Here is a 17,526-nt window from a genome sequence, read left to right as displayed (position 1 = left end):
ACGTCAGGGCGCCATATTGACCGTTTGCTTTACTTAAGACTGGGGACCATTAAACAAAATACCGGTGTGACGTAGTACAGAAATGGCGACTGAGTCTTCAATTGTCAATAGCGGTTTCCTTGTCCTCCAAAAACTCCTTCCTTTTGTTCGGAAAGTAGGTGATTTAAACCTTGAACAAAACCTTTCCCAACTTGCACATGTCGGAGGAGATCCAGTACTTTTCCTTTTAATTGCCGGAGTGAAAGATTTCTTCGCCGGTAGCTTTGACAGCTGTCTGTCAAACTGTCAAACTGTAATTGACATCTGCTGGGAGAAATGTAACACTGGCCACTGGCGAGATGTCAAAGTTATCTGGAGAGAAACCTACTCTTACGCTAGTTTATTCAAGGCTCTGTGCCATCACAGTTTGGGAAGGGTGATTGATGGCATCACAGCTTGTGACATGGGTCTGTTGCTAGGGGCACCAATACTGGACAATATTTTAACCAAGGCTGCTAATGCAATTCAGAAGAATGTTAAGCATAAAGGCCAAAAGGTTATACCTGGAGAAATGAGTCACGTTCCCTGTATAGAAATTGAAGCAAACATTCAAAGAGATGATCAAGTGATTCCCCAAGAAGGTTGTGAGAAAAGAAGGTTAAGTGACACGTCCTTGGCTGAAAATAAAGAGGTAAAAGGGTATTCAGGTTCTGGAAAAAGATTGAAGACCTATTCAATTCCAAACATTGAAAAAACAGTTGAAATTGAGCACATCCACTGCCCCTCATTAGAAGCTTTCTTTGCAAATTACATGCAGAAAAACAAACCTGTGATTCTCAATGGCATAACTGATCATTGGCCTGCAAGAACAACTCGCCAATGGAGCACACAATATCTCAAGAAGGTTGCTGGCTGCCGAACTGTGCCCGTTGAACTTGGACTACGATACACCGATGACACCTGGACACAGAAGTTAATGACAATAGCAGATTTTATTGATAATCATGTTGATCCAATTGAAAGTGGTCAGGAAAGAGAAATTGCATATTTAGCTCAACATCAGCTGTTTGATCAAATACCAGAATTGCGGAATGACATCATAACTCCAGATTATTGTTGTCTTGGAGATGGTGATAATGATGATGATGATGTAAAGATTAATGCTTGGTTTGGGCCTCAAGGAACGATTTCACCAATGCATCATGATCCATATCACAATCTTTTGGCTCAAGTGGTTGGAGAAAAATATTTAAGGTTGTACTCAAAAACTGAAACAGACAAGCTTTATCCTCACAAATCCACTTTGTTGAACAACACAAGCCAGGTAAGAAGTATGGTGAATCACTCACCGACATAGAAGCCATTCATTCTTGGTTCAGGTATTGTATTTTAAAAGGAAAGTATCAAAATTCTGTAACATTTTTGTCAGTGATGCAAAATCATCGAAAGCTAAGAGTGGTTTTTTGTGACATACACTAGTTGATAAAAAAAATTACTATTTTTAGTTAACCACCTAGGAAAGCACTTTGAAACTAAAGCAATCCTGTTATTTTACAATAATTTTTTATTCACCAAAGGCAAGGTGAATAATTTTATTATTGTTTTGTATAATTACATAGGTGATTGTTTGAAAAATATGCATTTTCTTTAAAAGAATTAACTTCTTCATCTGTCATCTCAACAAAATATCTTGTGGCCATTTTGAAAAAACTGCTTAAGTGATTATCACATAATAATCACCTCAAATCCAAACAATCACCACAGAGAATTTTCAAAGATCCACCTATGTAACCCTGGTGAAAATCTTTTGAGGATCTTCAAAGATCTTCATTGAAGATCTTTAAGGATCTTAGTAAGGCTCTTTTAAAATCCTTGAAGATCCTTAAAGATCTTTGGTAAAATTAGTAAAGATCCACAAAGATCTTAGTAAGGATCCTCAAAATTCCTTGCAAAGATCCTCAAGGATCCTCATTTTTCTTGCCAAGATCCTTGAGGATCCTCAAAAATCTTGCCAAAGATCCTCAAGGATTTTAAAAGATCCTTTGAGGATCTTGATAAGATCTTTGTGGATCTTTACTAATTTTACCAAAGATCTTTAAGGATCTTCAAGGATTTCAAAAGATCCTTTGAGGATCTTGTTAAGATCTTTGTGGATCTTTACTAATTTTACCAAAGATCTTTAAGGATCTTAAGTAATCTTACAAAAGATCTTCAAAGATCCTGATCTATCCTTGAGGATCTTGTCAAGATCTTTGTGATTAGTTTGGGTGTATTCAGTATTCTTACCAAGATCTTCAAGGATCTTTGTGGCTCCATTAAAGAACCATGATTACTGCCAATTCTGGCTTTGATTCACCTCAGTGTTGGGGTAAGTACCAGGATGTCATTTGGAAAAGATGCTAAAGTGAATTTGGAAATGGCCAATTCCTACGTATTAACTACCACAACAACAACAATAAAATATGGCACAAATGTCATTTAAACTTTGTTTATTTGCATAGATCTGTTTATCGTTGTCAAAATCATAAAAAAATTGGGGATTAAAGATATAATTAGGGTTGTCATTAGAAGCCAGTAGGCGGCGGAAACCCGCTGGCTACTTTGTACACCAGAAATGTTGTAATATTGAGATTTGCAATCTAAAGAAATTTAAATTTTTTTAAACTCTGATTCTTATTTTAGTGATCATTCTCTAGTGGTTTTCTGATTTTGTGGAAGATGGAAACAATTAGCAACCTGCATAGAAAGTACCGTGCAAAAACTTTCAGTGATGATGTTGACTAACTTGCGAAATATAAATGCGTGTCCGTCACATAGCACAAAACCATCGCAATTCACACGTGCGTTGATACTCCTAAAATGGATGGTCGAAAAAAGAGATCTCTTGATGATTAATTCTCAAATCAATCAGTCGAAGAAGACGAAATCTAGCGAAAAAGCGAGCAACCAAGGTAAGAGGCAGTTTCGGTCGCAGTCAAATATTACTAATTGCAAAGCTCACAGAAAGTGTGCAATACCACAGATTCATTTAGATACAATGGCAAATTATCACCGTTCCACGTACGTACTGCACACTTTCAAAAGAGCTTTCAGAGGATTGGAGAAAGAACTACCGATATTTTACCTTGCAGAAACTTCTCCTTTGCCGTAAGCACGCACCGCTAAATAATTTAACTTCTCGTAGAAAATGTTCTTTCTAGTTCGGGACAAGATAAACAGAGACATGCCAACAATTTCGAAGAAAAATCTCGTTCTTTTGTTTACGATTTCAACAGAGACGCGAACAATTTTGTTCCAACCATACACAAGGCCGTCAAAGTTGCTGCCAGTATTTTTTTTTCGGGATTTCATGACTTTAGAAATTGTACACAAATACTGTCGAAATTTAAAATACCTGCCATTTAGCTTTTTTAAACTTTATGGACCTTTTGGAGTACTTGTTATTAAAGACTCCGTGGCCAATCTTAATTAAAAGATAAAGGCGAAATGTTCCGTGATTTCGGAAAGGCGGGTTCAATACCACCGAACTCAGTTTCTCCTGTTTTTGTGTAGCGCGTACCACAGGCAACCTAGTTTACGTTCATGGAGCGTCTAGTTTATTATATAAAATGGAAAGGTTGAGGCCCAATGAAGTCGGGATTAATTTTTGGGGCCGTGAAAAATTGATAAAGGGCGCTTTTTAGTAACTACAGAAGAGGGCTGTCAGGCTCAAAAATGGCTCTGTCGTCACGTTTTGGTGATAAAAAACACATTTATAGGATTATCCGGTTACAATTTTCTATTTATTTTCATAACGATCTTTGACGTTCCTGTTGTTTTACTGCAAGCAAACGTTTGTTTCGATAAAAACTGTGAAAAAACTTGCGTTTCTTTGTTGAAGCAAAAAATTGTTTAAGTTTCCTCTCTTTCTAAAAAAGAAAGCCCCTATTGTCATTTCACCTTCTAATAACCCAGACTAAGATATTCTTTTCTGCATAGTCATACCCCGGGGAAAAATTTCTTCTTATTAGGTGCTTAATTCAAAATTTTCGACTAACGTCCCCACCCTTTCATATGGGAAGTCCTCCCCACGGGCGTTTACGATTGTCATATTCTGCCACAAGAGATTATTCTCCACAATGCAGATGCCTTTGCTAGGCTATAAAGAAGCTTTCTACGTAATTTCGATAATTTCGACTAAAATTCCCATTTTTTCCCTTTATCGTAGCAGCCATTTCTCCTCTCTCTCTCTCTCTCTCTCTCTCTCTCTCTCTCTTTCTCTCTCTCTCTCTCTCTCTCTCTCGAAGGCGATCTTTGGAATATCAGAGAATGACGTCATGTCAACCGATTGCGATTTAAAAATGGCCAGTGATTGGCTAATATGATAACCATCCGGTCTGCCAAATTTGGAAGGGAGACCCGTGCTGCCAGTGCAAATTGAGTTGGCTTTAGCGTGACACCCACGTGGCTCATTGAAAGAGCACGAGTTAATATAAATCGGACAATAATTGCTTCGACTGCAACTCATATGCTTTCGGATTTTTTCTGAGTGTCAGTCGAATTCCATGCCCGCGATTCTCATCCAAATTCTTTCATTTTTCTACTGACACTAGGGCTGCCTTTGCATTTCGTGGCTCAGTTTCCACTTTTGAGGTGGTTTTAAAAGGAGAAAAATATACCGCTTAGTATTCATCACCTAACAAGACATTCAGAGGCGTTCACTGAGTCTTAACTAGAGCAAGGAATCGTAGATACACGACTCTGAGACAGAAGTTGCATGAATTTCAGCACCAATGATATTCGTTTGATTAAAGAGCCTATTCGTAATAATGAGCAAGCTTAGAATAATCTTCTTCCAATGAGCAGAGTTTTTTATGCTGGAGCGGTTAAAGTCGCGTACAAACCTAAAATATAACATCTACAGCTGTAAAATTTCGCAGAAAAGTAGTTTAAAGGAGTGGGTATCGGGAAGAAATTTGAAACGGATGATTAAATTTTTTCCCTCGTCAACAAATACAAACTATGAAGCATACGTTTAATCTTGACGCGCAAATACTAAATGAGGAGCGGTTTTTTTCAACTCGTGGACAAGGAAATATAATTGTAGATATGACCTCGATAAAAATAATGCTTACTTTCTCTTAACATAACGCTGATAACGGAAGCAGTTGGTTTCAGTTGCATAATAGCGACTTGGAGAGCAAGGACGGAAGACGCTCATGCAAAAAAAAAAAAATACTAACAACAAATCAGTGTTTATTGAAGTTTTATTCATGAACAGCCTGTTCATACATCGATTCCGAAAATGGCGATGTGCACTCGCGGTTGTCTATTCGGCTTCCACTTTACCACAGCCCCAGCAAAAGATGCATATAACTCGTTTAGAGCGGTTTTTCCCGCTTTTACACCCGCCTCCATTCTTGAAATGGACTTCCAGTCCCACCTTACATTGCTTCATATTGGCCAGATTTCTTGCTTTCATCTCGCTGGAGATCTTCTTGCTCACCGCCACTCCATATGCCTCTGAAGGAATAACAGCTTATTACATTTAAAGTAATTTAATTTAATTTAACAACAAACCACCATTCATCCGTAAAGTTTAAGTGCCCCAGATATACAAGTCTTTCGTCCTCAGAGCTCTGAATACTAGGGAAGAAATTCGAAACCTATAATGATACCACTACCCAGATTCCCATGCTTATTTGCTTTACTGTCCGCGGAAAAGAACTGCGGCTACTGACCTGGCAACAAAGTTTCCAATTATTGAACAACTCCTTGCGCCCGCGAACAGTGTACAGTCTTGTAGAAAAAGTACCTTTTCTCGTAAGTAGGGTTGGTGGTGTTTTCACGGCTTATCAGTGAAGTTGTTAATTCTCTTGAGTAGCCATGGCCTTCCAGGTCTGCCTTCTTTAACATGGCCCACATTTCATCGTCTGAGGGACGATAATCTGGATTGAAGACCCTCATTACCAACGATTCGTCTGATCTCGCTTCTGCTTGGAGAAAACAAGAAAGTAAACTGAGACATTTTGTTCCGTGAAGGCAAAAATTAATTGATCAGTGAAGAAAGATTTTACCTGCTGGTGTTGAGAGTGCAGCCACCACTAAAAAGATAACTGAAATAGTCGAGGAAATCATCCTTGCTGCTGAGCTACCAATCTGCAATCTGAAATCTGCTCGTTAAACCCGGCAGTGATTATCGGCTTACTGATGTTTCTCTATATTTATGTCAATTTGAGCAACAGAACTCGAGGCTGATTGGTTGAACATAGTCTAACGTGATTGGTTTGCATTGCAGAACAAGAAACTCGTTCCAGAACAAGTTAGCCGTAAATATTCAGGTGCGGCGTAATAACCTAACAATGAAGATTTATGTGAGATATTTTTTAGATATCATTGGATTGAATATGCCCCTTAATTTCTCTAACCGTGAAACGCAGTGTAATGACATCGGAGCAGTTCTAAGTAAACTCAGAAATTTTGTTCTATCGAAAACATAGAGTTTTGCAAAATGATTTCAAACACAATATTGCCCACCCTTATTACTCTAAATTCTAGAGAAGTGTTATGTTCATATTTGTATTTTGAGAAATGAGATTACTTCAATTTTTCAGCTGTAATCGTTCAAAATTGCTGTTGATTTCGCTTGGACTAACCGGCATGTGCTACCCAAAAGAAAGAACATTCGTGTACTCTGGAATTGTCTTTATTAAAGCTTTCTCGCCGTATAAATTTACCCGACTTTAATCAGATTTTAATGTTGTTTGGTAGGAAAATCACTTCTCAGTGTATGAGGTAAAGGTGAAATTGGAAATAAACGTTTTAAACAGTGACAATTAATGCGATGGACACAAGGAAACAATTTACCACCTTTGTAATATATGGAGATCTAAAGGAGCACAAGGGATTTTGTTTCCGCATTGTTGTTGAATATGGAATAGATACCAACCGTGGTTCAGTTGTTCAAAGCCCGCTTTATAGCTCATCCTGGATCATGAGGGGAAACTTATTTACAGATCAAAAATGTTGCCTTCAAATTTGAGTTAGACTTTTTGTTTTCTCTTAGCATAAAATTCAAGCTGAAATTTGCGTTTTGTCAAAAATCAAAGAACTTTGTGTGATTTCAAGTTATTTCTTGATGTTATCTTCATAATTTTAAAGAGAGAGACAATCAGTGACAAAAGTAGTTATGACGTTAACGCAAGGGTGGACATGAAAACCTCTCAGATTTCAAAAACGAAGCACAACTGTTAAAATTCCCTGACTATAAGCTCCAAAACAGGCGTCCCACCACACCCCCCCCCCCATCAATGTTGAAAAAGACTAGGAAATTTGTGTTTACGACAGGAAGCATTGTTCTCGGGAAGAGGCCGGGGGCAATGATTCAAACTAAGTAAAAAAACTAACCTAAGAGGGTGAGCGTCTCAAGGCCACTGATTGTAGAATACGTAGCCTGCATAGCATGGCGGTTTTGTCGAGCCGGGCGCACGAGCGGCGAAGCCGCGAAATTCGCACGCAAAGCGCGCGAGAACGAGCGGCGAAGCCGCGAGAAAAATTTCAGTTGCTCCCGCCCCAATCTCCTCTCGGTTTTTCTGCCCTCGCCCGCCTTTATTACTTAGCAACCAAAACCGCCATGCCACGCAGGCTATAGAATACGAACATTTTCAGGTTTTCATGACCAGGGGCACTCTGCCATTTTCAATAAACATAGTGCAGAAGAGGATGAAATGATAGTTCAGAAAAAAGCTCAGAAAAAATCATTTTGTTATTTCCGAAATGAAGTGAGCGATTTTCACATTTCTCTTGTGAATTATAGGGAATGTCTTGAACCTACGAATAATGATATTTGTCCATGAATCTTAGTAACCGATTTTTATCTCTTTGTAAACGCATGTTGAGAGTTTTTTGTTCAAGTAGGGGCACCCGATGACCGGATGTCTTTAAATTTATCAGAACTTTTACCTAAAATAGTGAGTTTGTAGCTTCCCTACTAAATGTTTATCTGCTCGGATGTTCTACGCGAGTTTCAGGTCTGTTAAGCCGTGGCCACACGAGCTATTTTTTGTCAGGTAGTCTATTCAGTAAAACGTCTAAAATCTTATTTATCACGGTAGTAAATACTATGATCGACATAATAAGAGAGCACAGGTTTTCTTTCCGCTGTGTCGTTAAATATGAAATAGAATCCAATACTGGGGGACAGGTTATTGACAAGTTGAAATCATGAAATTTTAAAGCGATCACCGAAAGAAGAGAGTCCTCTCAGGTAAAGAGACTGTCAGGCCCCCCTGGTCGTGAAGCGGCGGCTCGCTTCATTCTTCAGGCCTCTGGTAACTTCAGAGGTCTCTTTATTGTAATTACACAAAAAATGGATCAACAAGAAAGCAAAGCAAAAGAAAATGTTCATCAGATAGGGGCCTTGTATCCGGACGAATAACGCGAAACAGAAGTGTATCTATTTGGAACAATATTTGAGACTATGCGAGACTACCGAATCTTTCTGCAAGAAAGCCTTCAAAAAATATATCTTGAATGAATTTCTACACTAACCGTGGCTGTATTTTATTGATCTTTATTTTCAACCTGGATCTGCATTGTATGTAACTACTAAAACTTTTTATAATGATTGAAAATTCAAATTTTACCTGATTTCTAACATATACAGCGGTTATTATGCAAACTCCGATTGTATACAGATATTATTCAAGACATTATTTAAGCTCATTCGTTAAGCTCTTTTTATTATCATTGTATATGTATTCATTTATTTTGTATTTGATCGCTCAAAAGCCCGAAACGGGGATTTGTTCAATAAAATGTATGTGTATGAAGTGCATGTAAAGAGGCCTTGGACGCAAATTGAAGTGTTAGACATGTCTGGTTTCTTGAAATGTTAATATCTAAATTTCTCATGCCTTTCAGGAGTCAAGGAGAAGTCAAGCAATTTTCTGCGTTAAATTTCCGCATCCGGCATAACTGTAAAAAATGTTGGTTAAGTGTTCAGATATGCTTTTTTGTATTCTCAGTGAGAACAGGCTTGCAAACAGCTGAATAAAAAGATTACTTGGGACGCGCCAACTTTTGAGAGGTTCCACTATGGTGGTGACGATTTGTTGATCAAACACTACTCTAACATCACGCTACTTAGATTTACCTTGCTAAATGCTAAAAACATCAGTTGTATGAGCACACTTATCTAAAGTCGCCAAGTACTAAAAGTCTGTAATGTTACGCAACGAAAGGTTTTTCTGGTGTGAGCAAGCCATTGAAAAAAATTTCGCCGCATTTATTGATATATGATAATGGTCTCACATCAATGAGCAAAACTTCCGTGTTGTCTAATACGCACGGCAGGCGGTGGACGTGAAAAATTACAAACTTGTTCTGAATCGTGTTTCACGTTTTTGCAATCAGCAGGCAAATTGAAAAACTGTCATAACAATCTCGCCAAATATTAATTAATTAACTCATCCCCATAGAGAACTCATAAGCCAGTCACTTTGATCGCGCAATGGAGTCGCGTGCAAGCTTTTGAATTCATTAACCGGTGAGGGATGTTGTTAGATTTTACAAATAAATATGAATACATACAGGAGTACCCAGCGACGGTTTTCTCTTAAGACTCAAGTGCTTTTAAAGCTTTTTATTGTAAGTTCATTTTAGGCTGCGCTTTAAAATGTTTATCTGTTCGGTTATTCTAGGGGATCTTGAAGCTTTTCGAATTTGTCTACTTCACGAAAATCTTAAGTATTGTATCCTTTCCGAAACTCATAGCTGGCAATTTTTCGGTACTCACAAGGACATTTTAATCAATCAGAAAGAAACAGTCATTAACTTTTTCAGATCACGAAAGTTTGATGTGAAAATTCGCGAAAGAAAATCCTGGGTGATTAAAGGCCTTCCGACTGAGATAATTTAACAAAACGTTCCGTTGGGTGTTTATTTACCCTCGGAAAGGAAAAAAAAGGAAAGGAACTTTATTTAAGTGTCTAGTAGATTTAGCGCTGGAGCACTAATTGGGGACACTGTAAAGTGAAATTAACAATGAACACAACAATTCAATTCGGGTTGAGTGAGGTTGGTTATACACTGGAGTGGAAATTTAATCGTTGATCGCTTTGAACACAATAATTAACATGTTCTGGGTAGGTCTATCTTCTAGACCATAGGCAATTCGATTTAGTAAGGTGCTGACATCAGAGGACCGGTCACTTGTAGAGAGGTTCATGCAATCTATCGAACTTTTTACTATCAGACCTCAGTCCACAGTGATGCCATACCGAATAACAGTAATTAAAATGAGATATTATAAACGAATTGTTAAGGCAAAATTTAGTTCGACATGATGGTATGTTCTTCAGTCTACAAAGTACATCTACTTGCCTTCCTACTTTCTCATTGAGTTTGGAAGTATGCTTATCAAAATTAATAGAGTCATCCAAAACTATTCGAAATAGCTGAACAGGATCCATTTATTTGTTCAGATGTACTGGGGGAATTTCAGGTAGATTTCTGTAGAAGTTTCTTGGTAGTTTTTTGCCTCTAAAATCCGAAACTTCTAGCAATCGTGACTGGTCTGATTAAAAACTATACGTTACATAGTCGTCTTTTCTCCCCCGAGAAGTTTAGGGGATTCGCAAGTGTGCTTAAAATATGATTCTTGGCGGAAATGATGCAAGTTATAAATCTTCAAATTTTATGCTATTTCCAATATCAAAGTAAAATTCCAGTGTTCTTCAATGTGATTTCTACAACGCTCTTTTCCGACTCTTCACTACTTTTCCGAAATATCTATAGGAAATCTATTCAAAAATATATCGAAAATTTACTTCTTAGGTGCCCCTTTTCAAAACTATGAACATTAAAATTAACCCAAGTGGAATATTTTTTTAGTTCAGGCAACTTCCTTTTCTTGAAGTGCATGTAAAGAGGCCTTTAAGTGGATGCAAATTAAAGTATTAGACATGTCTTTAAATATCTAATTTTCTTATGCCTCTCTGGAATCAATGGGGAAGTCATGCAAGTTTCTGTTTTAAATTTCATTAAAATCTTTCCGCATCCGGCATGACTGTAAAAGTTGTTGGGCAATTGTTCAGATATGCTTCTTCTTTGATATTATCAGTGAGAATTGGCTTGCAAACGGCTGAATAAAATTAAGGATCGCTTGAGACGAACCAACTTTTGACAGGTCAAATAGCAAAAGTTATGGAGCTTGTCATTTTTCGCTGTATGATGGCTGATCTAGAGGCAGAGAAAAAACTTCCAATATGCATGGTTTTCGCTCTGGATACTCATCACGATAATTGAACGTATGGCAAGGAATTTAGATAATGGCCTTCAGACTGACATACCATTATTAGATTTTCGAAAGCCTTTGACACTGTTCCACATCAACGTCTTCTGATGGAACTAGACCACTATGGTATTGGGGGAAATATGAAGCCCTGGATGAAATAATGACTTATTGAAAGATCCCGCCAGTTAGAGGTCATTCCAGGCTCTCAGTGGGTTGGGACGAATGAAATAGCCCATTTCCGAGTTACTGATTGCCTCGGTTTCAAGCGAGTCCTGGTGCACAACCATTCAAATGGAAATGAGTTACGTATTCTTATGCAAATCAATCTCATTTCCCTTACAATAGTTGAGCACCAAGACTCACTTCGAAACCGAGACAAACAGCAACTCGGAAATGGCCTATTGTGGCGAGGGCAAGAAAAAGCCGAGCGAAGACTGGGGTAGTGGTGCGCCCAAATTATGGAAATAATTATGCTTCTGCATAAAGTACAAAATTAATCGTCATTAGTGTGTACAGTTTACAGTGCAATCAAACAGATCAAACCCCTCTGAGCTGACAGCAGTAAACAAAGAAGACTTGCAAACAATAAGCAACAATTTTAATCAACAACTAAAACTGAAATTACATGCAAAGTAATCTATTTCACAGCATTTTCCATTTGACTGACGATCTTCACTCCTCTCTCTTCAGTTCAGAACAACAGCAAAAATGTTTACTAATTGAAAAGTCAACCTAAAGTGTAGTAAATTCGCTTACTTGACTGCCATTTCACAGTCAAACAAAGCAGCCCACAACTGGACACCCATTTCACACAAAAAAGCCTATAAATGTGATTGTTGAAATATGTCAGAATCTCTGTCAATACGGAATTGCAAACGTTTTCAGGCCTTCTTCCTTTTTTAGCTAGTTTTACAAAATATGTAAGGCAGCGAGGCATATGAGCTCATTATTAAAGAAGGAGACCAGTAAGCTTACCTAAAAGCTAATTGTTATAAATAAGTGTTTTGTCTCTTGCTCTATTTCTCTCAGTTTTAAAATTGATTTTCATTGAAATTTTCTTCTTCTCTTTTCTCGGCTTCTCTCGAGGGTTTCTTGGTTTAAAATTTCTCAAATTTCGTCGCCTCTTGTCTTGTGCTCTTTCCTGGCTCCAGTTGTTCAAACGATGGATGGCACTATCCACTGGATAAATCACTATCCACTAGATAACTCAATTGCTTTTGCTAGTGTTTATGCGCTGGATAGTGATTTATCCGGTGGATAGCGCTATCCATCTTTTGAATTGGGGCCAGTTGATTAGAGATAAGAGGGAATACTTTGAATAACGAAACAGACGCTTATTTTTCAAAAACGTGGAGCTTGAGTCACAGGTTTTTTTTTAAGCGAAAACGGGGAAATGAAATTGAGTCATTATTACGTGATAAAACCAAATTTATACAAAAAAAAATTACATGGCGCTAAAGAAAACTTTATAAGTGTAAGAATAGGAGTATTTTTGTTGTGGAAGAAGTCCATATATATAAGCAAATTTTTATTCATTTAGTGCTTTTATTAATGTTTTAAAAATTGTGACCGAGAACATTCAGGTTTCAACGGAAAGCGAAAGTAGGGGAATTGAGGGAAGAAACGTTCCAAATGAATCACCATGGGAGGGAAGTATGACAGTATTACAACCAAACGAGGCGACCCGAAACGTGGAGAAATCACCAGCAACAACTTCTTGCCTAAAGACACAGCTCCAATGATGAAAGAAATTGAAACGCTATTTGCCCTTCCAGAAGACGCTATTATGCACAACTTCTACAAGTGTACTACAGATCATTGCTAGCACCTATCAGCCAAAGAACAATCTCGTCTAAGGCCTAGCCGCGACGGATTTGTACACAGCTGGTTGTTTGACAAAAGCCTAAACTCTTGCACGAAAACGGGTCTGTCTTGGCTAGTTTACCAGGAAGGAAGAGGAATGTTCTCATCATTGGTTAGCCTGCTAACGTTGCTTGGTCTTGATGAGATGAAGCATTTCCGGTATTCTGCACAGGGTTCCATCAGAGAAATAAATTGTAGCACTGGGCGGCTCTCTTCTCGACAACTTGTTGGAAAAGATAAAGAAAGCGTCTTTCTTTGATCTCCTAACTGATGAAGTCACAGATGCATCTGTCCTGGAAATGCTTATCACCTTCGTCCAGTTTTTCAACAACAAAACAGGGAACGTTGATACGAGTTTCTTGTTCATTGAAGATGTTCTGAATAACGCCACATAAGCCAATGCAGAAACCATCTTCACAGTCCTAACAACCCAATTAAGCAAGCTTGGTCTAGAGATGAAAGACTGTAGCTCTCTGGTTTCTCATGGTGCAGTGGGGTGGCAAGTCGTCTGAAGGATTTAAATCCTCATCTGGTTTCTCTGCACTGCTTGTGCCACAAGCTTGCACTGGCTTGCACCAATAGAAGCACGCGGATTGAATACATCAAGAATGTTGAGCTCTGGCTAGGGCAGTTTTGGAAGCTATTTGATAACTCACCAAAGCGTGCTGCCCTTTACCCTAAAGTGCAGATGAGTCTCAATCCCTAGTCCTCTCTGAGAACAACAACAAAAAGTTGTTGCAAAGAAGATAAAGAAGGCATGTCAGACGAGGTGGTTGTCCTTTGATGCAGCAACACGGTCCATCCATGATGATTTTGTGGCGGTACTTCAGACGCTAAGACAACTTAAAGACAATGATGCAATAGTGGCTGGCCTGCTGAGCAAGATTGCGTCTTCCAAGTTCATTGGAACCATTTATATTCTCAGGGAAGTCCTTCCTGTCCTTTCGTCTCTGAACAAGACTTTTCAGCGAAGACATGTGAACTTTTCCCACATTCAGCGCTCAGTCAATGATACCATTCACAAATTGGCATAAGTCTCCAGTGGTAGCCGTAAAGAGAGATCTAGATGGACCCCTTTCAGCCTGTGAGTTAAGTTTGACCCCTGCAGCTCAAGAAAACTAACTGGTACGTCTTCTTGAAAATTACGTCAAAGCCCTGAAGAAGAATATTCATAGCAGATTTGATGGTGATCTCCCTATTGTTATTGCCTTTTCAATATTTAATCCCTTGACCTAACCTGCACCTTTTTGAAAGATCACGGAAGCAAGCAAGTGAATACACTCGCAGACCATTTCTATTAAGGTCACCGACAGGAGAAGACAAAGAAAGAGCAGCTGTTGGCAGAGTCGGAAGAGTTGTAAATTTTACATGGAAATTTTACATGGATTCTTGGAAGAAGGAAATTCCAGAAGGGATGAACGAAAGCCACCTAGAAACAGCCACGGAGTGGGGCCTAAAACGGCTTATCGCGCTGTCAAGACCACCAACAGCACTGTGTTCCCTTCCCTAGCAGACAATGCTGAAGTTTGCTTGTCAATGCCAGTGTCAAATGCATGGCCAGAAAGAGGGTGCAGTGTGTATCACAACCAGGCTGAGAAATAGGCTTGGAGTTGATATGCTTCAGGCCCTTCTAATGATTACTATCAATGGCCGCCAATTTGGAACACCTGAATGCAAGGCACAGATTACAGTGGCAGATGAAAAGTGGCAGGCCCAAAAAGGAAGAAAAAAGATGCCAAAGAGGAATCATGAAAGGGAGTCACTGTCATCTGCTAGTGCATATCCAGTGTCATCACAGATACAAAGTGATACCACTGAAATAGCTGATGCTTGTGTGCAAACAGACTCACCCGTTACCAATTTTCAAGCTGCTTCCTGTCAATCAGAGGCGGAAATTGCAAGCGCTGCGTTGAACGTAACTGCTGATGTGCATTGCCGTGATGACACAGACTCTGATTACGACAGTGAATGTGAATGATGTTGAAGATAACATCTTTTTCTCAAATCTTGTTATATGCCTTTGAACTTGTTCGATAGAATTGTAATTAATACCTGTAGAGAATGGTGATTAAAAACAAAGTAAATATTTTTGAACTGGTTTTAACATAAATCAATGTCTGCCTAAAAAATGGTACTCAAATATGCCCCAGAATGCTGGAAAACACGTCTCAGAGCATGTAAAATTTCAAAATTTTCCGGGGGAGCCTACCCCCAGAAAAGCATGTTGCTACACAAGCATAAATTACTTCAGCCGCCTACTCAGTTAAGGTCATACACCTATTAAATTCTCTAATGACAACCCTGTATAATTACAGCATGTCCACTCAATACTGAAGCCAGTTGCAACACCACAATGTTCTTTTATATTTCCACTTATCCTACTACAAATAAGGGAAGGCATTGTGAAAAAGTAATGTAATTCATACCGTATATTTAATACTACAATAACAATACTTGCTTGTTAAAGGTATATAAGGTATATAAGTTTTTCCAAGCTAGGCAAAGAAGGTTCTTATAAAAAATGGTGCTTACTGGTAACTGGAAAATTAGGCTACAGACTGTACTCAGGTTCTTATTTTGAAAATATAATAAAATATTAAATAAGGTGTTTGTCATTGGTGGGTGTGGCCTATTTTGGCCCTAGTTTTGGTACTGCATGCATCATAATTAGGTTATAAAAATCCCTTTAATCCAAGTACGTTAGAGCCATATATGAAGTTTGTACAATTTATCTTCTTGTTAAAAATATTGGCTTCCTGTTATTTTTAGCTTTCACAGTTAATGGGAGAGGAAATACTCTTATCATTTTTTTTTTCATTGTAATTTATGTTATTTTTCCCGTTTTATCAGTGTAAATATCCACTAATAATATTAATATTGTAATTTTTAAGGTGGATGTCGAGGAACCAGACTTGGTCAGATTTCCTGAATTTGCGTCAGCAGTTTATCAAGAGTGTATCCTAAGAGAGGGACAGATGTTATATATTCCACCTTATTACTGGCACTATGTCAGATCTCTGTCACTCAGTTTCTCTGTCAGTTTCTGGTGGAATTGATGTTCTACCTTGGGGATTCAAATGAAGACTGGAGACAAGTTTTAAGAGTTCTTTAATCTACAGGGGCCAGTTGTTTAAACAATGGATAGCGCTATCCGCCGGATAAGTCACTATCCAGTGCATAAGTCATAGCGAAACCAATAATATTATTGCTCTATCCAATGGAAAGTGCTATCCACCTTTTGAACAAATGGGGCCTGGGATGTCAAATTACCAAGTTGAATGTTGCTTTTATTATCAGAAAGGGGCTTCCTGTAGATTTAGGGGGATTTTCGTCCTGGTTAAACAACCTACAGGCTGTTCAGATGATAAAGAAATTTTTAGATGCGATATAATGTGTTTGAACCGACTCTTTCCCTCTGGCCTTGGTTGTTCAAAAGGTTGACCCACGACACTCCGACATCAATAAAAATACAATTCTGTCATGCTATGAAAATTTAATTTCTCCTGTACCACCTTATACCCTTTCAAAAGATAGCTTTACACTTTATTTCTTCTAATAAAGGTGAACAAATAAAACTGTGATAAATTATTTTTAAATATACCAAAAGCTAAAACGTTTTTTAAAAGTTTGAAAAACGACGACGGTTCGACGCTATCCTTACATCATTATCAAGTCAAAAGTAAAAAAAATGGAAATTGATTATAAATACTTAAGGCACAATAGATACAATAATATTACAAGTTAATTATCACGAATGGAATCTGGTTGCGTCTTGAAATACTCAAGCGTTTAATACGTCGTCGTTTTTCAAACCTTTTAAGAACTTTTTAGCTTTTAGTATGTTTAAAAATATTTTATTTCAGTTTTTTTTATAACGAAATGTTTTTTCAAAGTCACTTCTTGTACGTGAACAAGTAAGGAAAAGAAAAGGAAAGACAGAATAATAGTTCAATAATTATAGGCCATCCCCTTTTTTTTTCTTTTAGCGTCGAATGCGTTTCCTGATATTTGGTCGGTCGGATTGAAAAAAAAAAAATCACAAGTAGTCTCAGAATCGGAGGCCTGCTACGCCAGCATCATTGCTGCGGAGCCCGGAAAACAACAAAACGGGAACCCAAAATCAATATGGCGGAAACGTTGGTTGATGTTATTGAAGAATTATGACAACATGGGAAAAAGGATCAACCACCGAAACTCCTAAGCGACATAAAAATGGTTTAACTTCGTCGTTCCTTTTTTTTTTTTTGAAAATGCCAAAATTTTGGGTCGGTCGGACGACGCTAAACGGATAAAAAAATAGAGGATGGCCATATTACAGGAAAAAATAATGATCAAGCGTTAAAAGTAGTATTCAGTGCATTTCATTCACGAGCTCAACAAAAATACGGTCAAGCATTTTAAATAAGTCT

The 17,526-nt window shown here is 38.1% G+C and overlaps 3 protein-coding genes and 1 pseudogene across 3 annotated transcripts in view; 2 read left to right on the top strand and 2 right to left on the bottom strand.

Annotated features, from left to right (window-relative positions):
* Window positions 1–82: 82 nt before the first annotated feature.
* On the top strand, window positions 83–16,598 carry LOC138021675 (lysine-specific demethylase 8-like). The gene is made up of 2 exons (XM_068868619.1): window positions 83–1,303; window positions 16,009–16,598. The coding sequence occupies exons 1-2, from the start codon at window positions 83–85 to the stop codon at window positions 16,171–16,173; spliced, it is 1,386 nt and encodes a 461-aa protein (XP_068724720.1). The 3' UTR covers window positions 16,174–16,598.
* LOC138020223 (uncharacterized) lies at window positions 5,208–6,179 on the bottom strand. The gene is made up of 3 exons (XM_068867240.1): window positions 6,036–6,179; window positions 5,724–5,951; window positions 5,208–5,481 (listed from the first exon to the last, which is right to left on the bottom strand). The coding sequence occupies exons 1-3, from the start codon at window positions 6,094–6,096 to the stop codon at window positions 5,288–5,290; spliced, it is 483 nt and encodes a 160-aa protein (XP_068723341.1). The 5' UTR covers window positions 6,097–6,179; the 3' UTR covers window positions 5,208–5,287.
* LOC138020189 (uncharacterized) lies at window positions 14,415–15,141 on the top strand (annotated as a pseudogene).
* A 246-nt stretch (window positions 16,599–16,844) lies between the features above and the next one.
* Window positions 16,845–17,526, bottom strand: part of LOC138021677 (coatomer subunit beta-like) — a 5,246-nt gene continuing 4,564 nt past the window's right edge. Inside the window, exon 3 of the mRNA XM_068868632.1 lies at window positions 16,845–17,526. This exon is cut by the window's right edge and continues 509 nt beyond it. The gene's annotated coding sequence lies outside the window, so the exon portion shown is untranslated.

Source organism: Montipora capricornis, chromosome 2 (genome assembly GCF_036669925.1).
Source record: "Montipora capricornis isolate CH-2021 chromosome 2, ASM3666992v2, whole genome shotgun sequence".
NCBI lineage: Eukaryota > Metazoa > Cnidaria > Anthozoa > Scleractinia > Acroporidae > Montipora > Montipora capricornis.
This window is presented reverse-complemented; position numbering and strand designations above follow the sequence as displayed.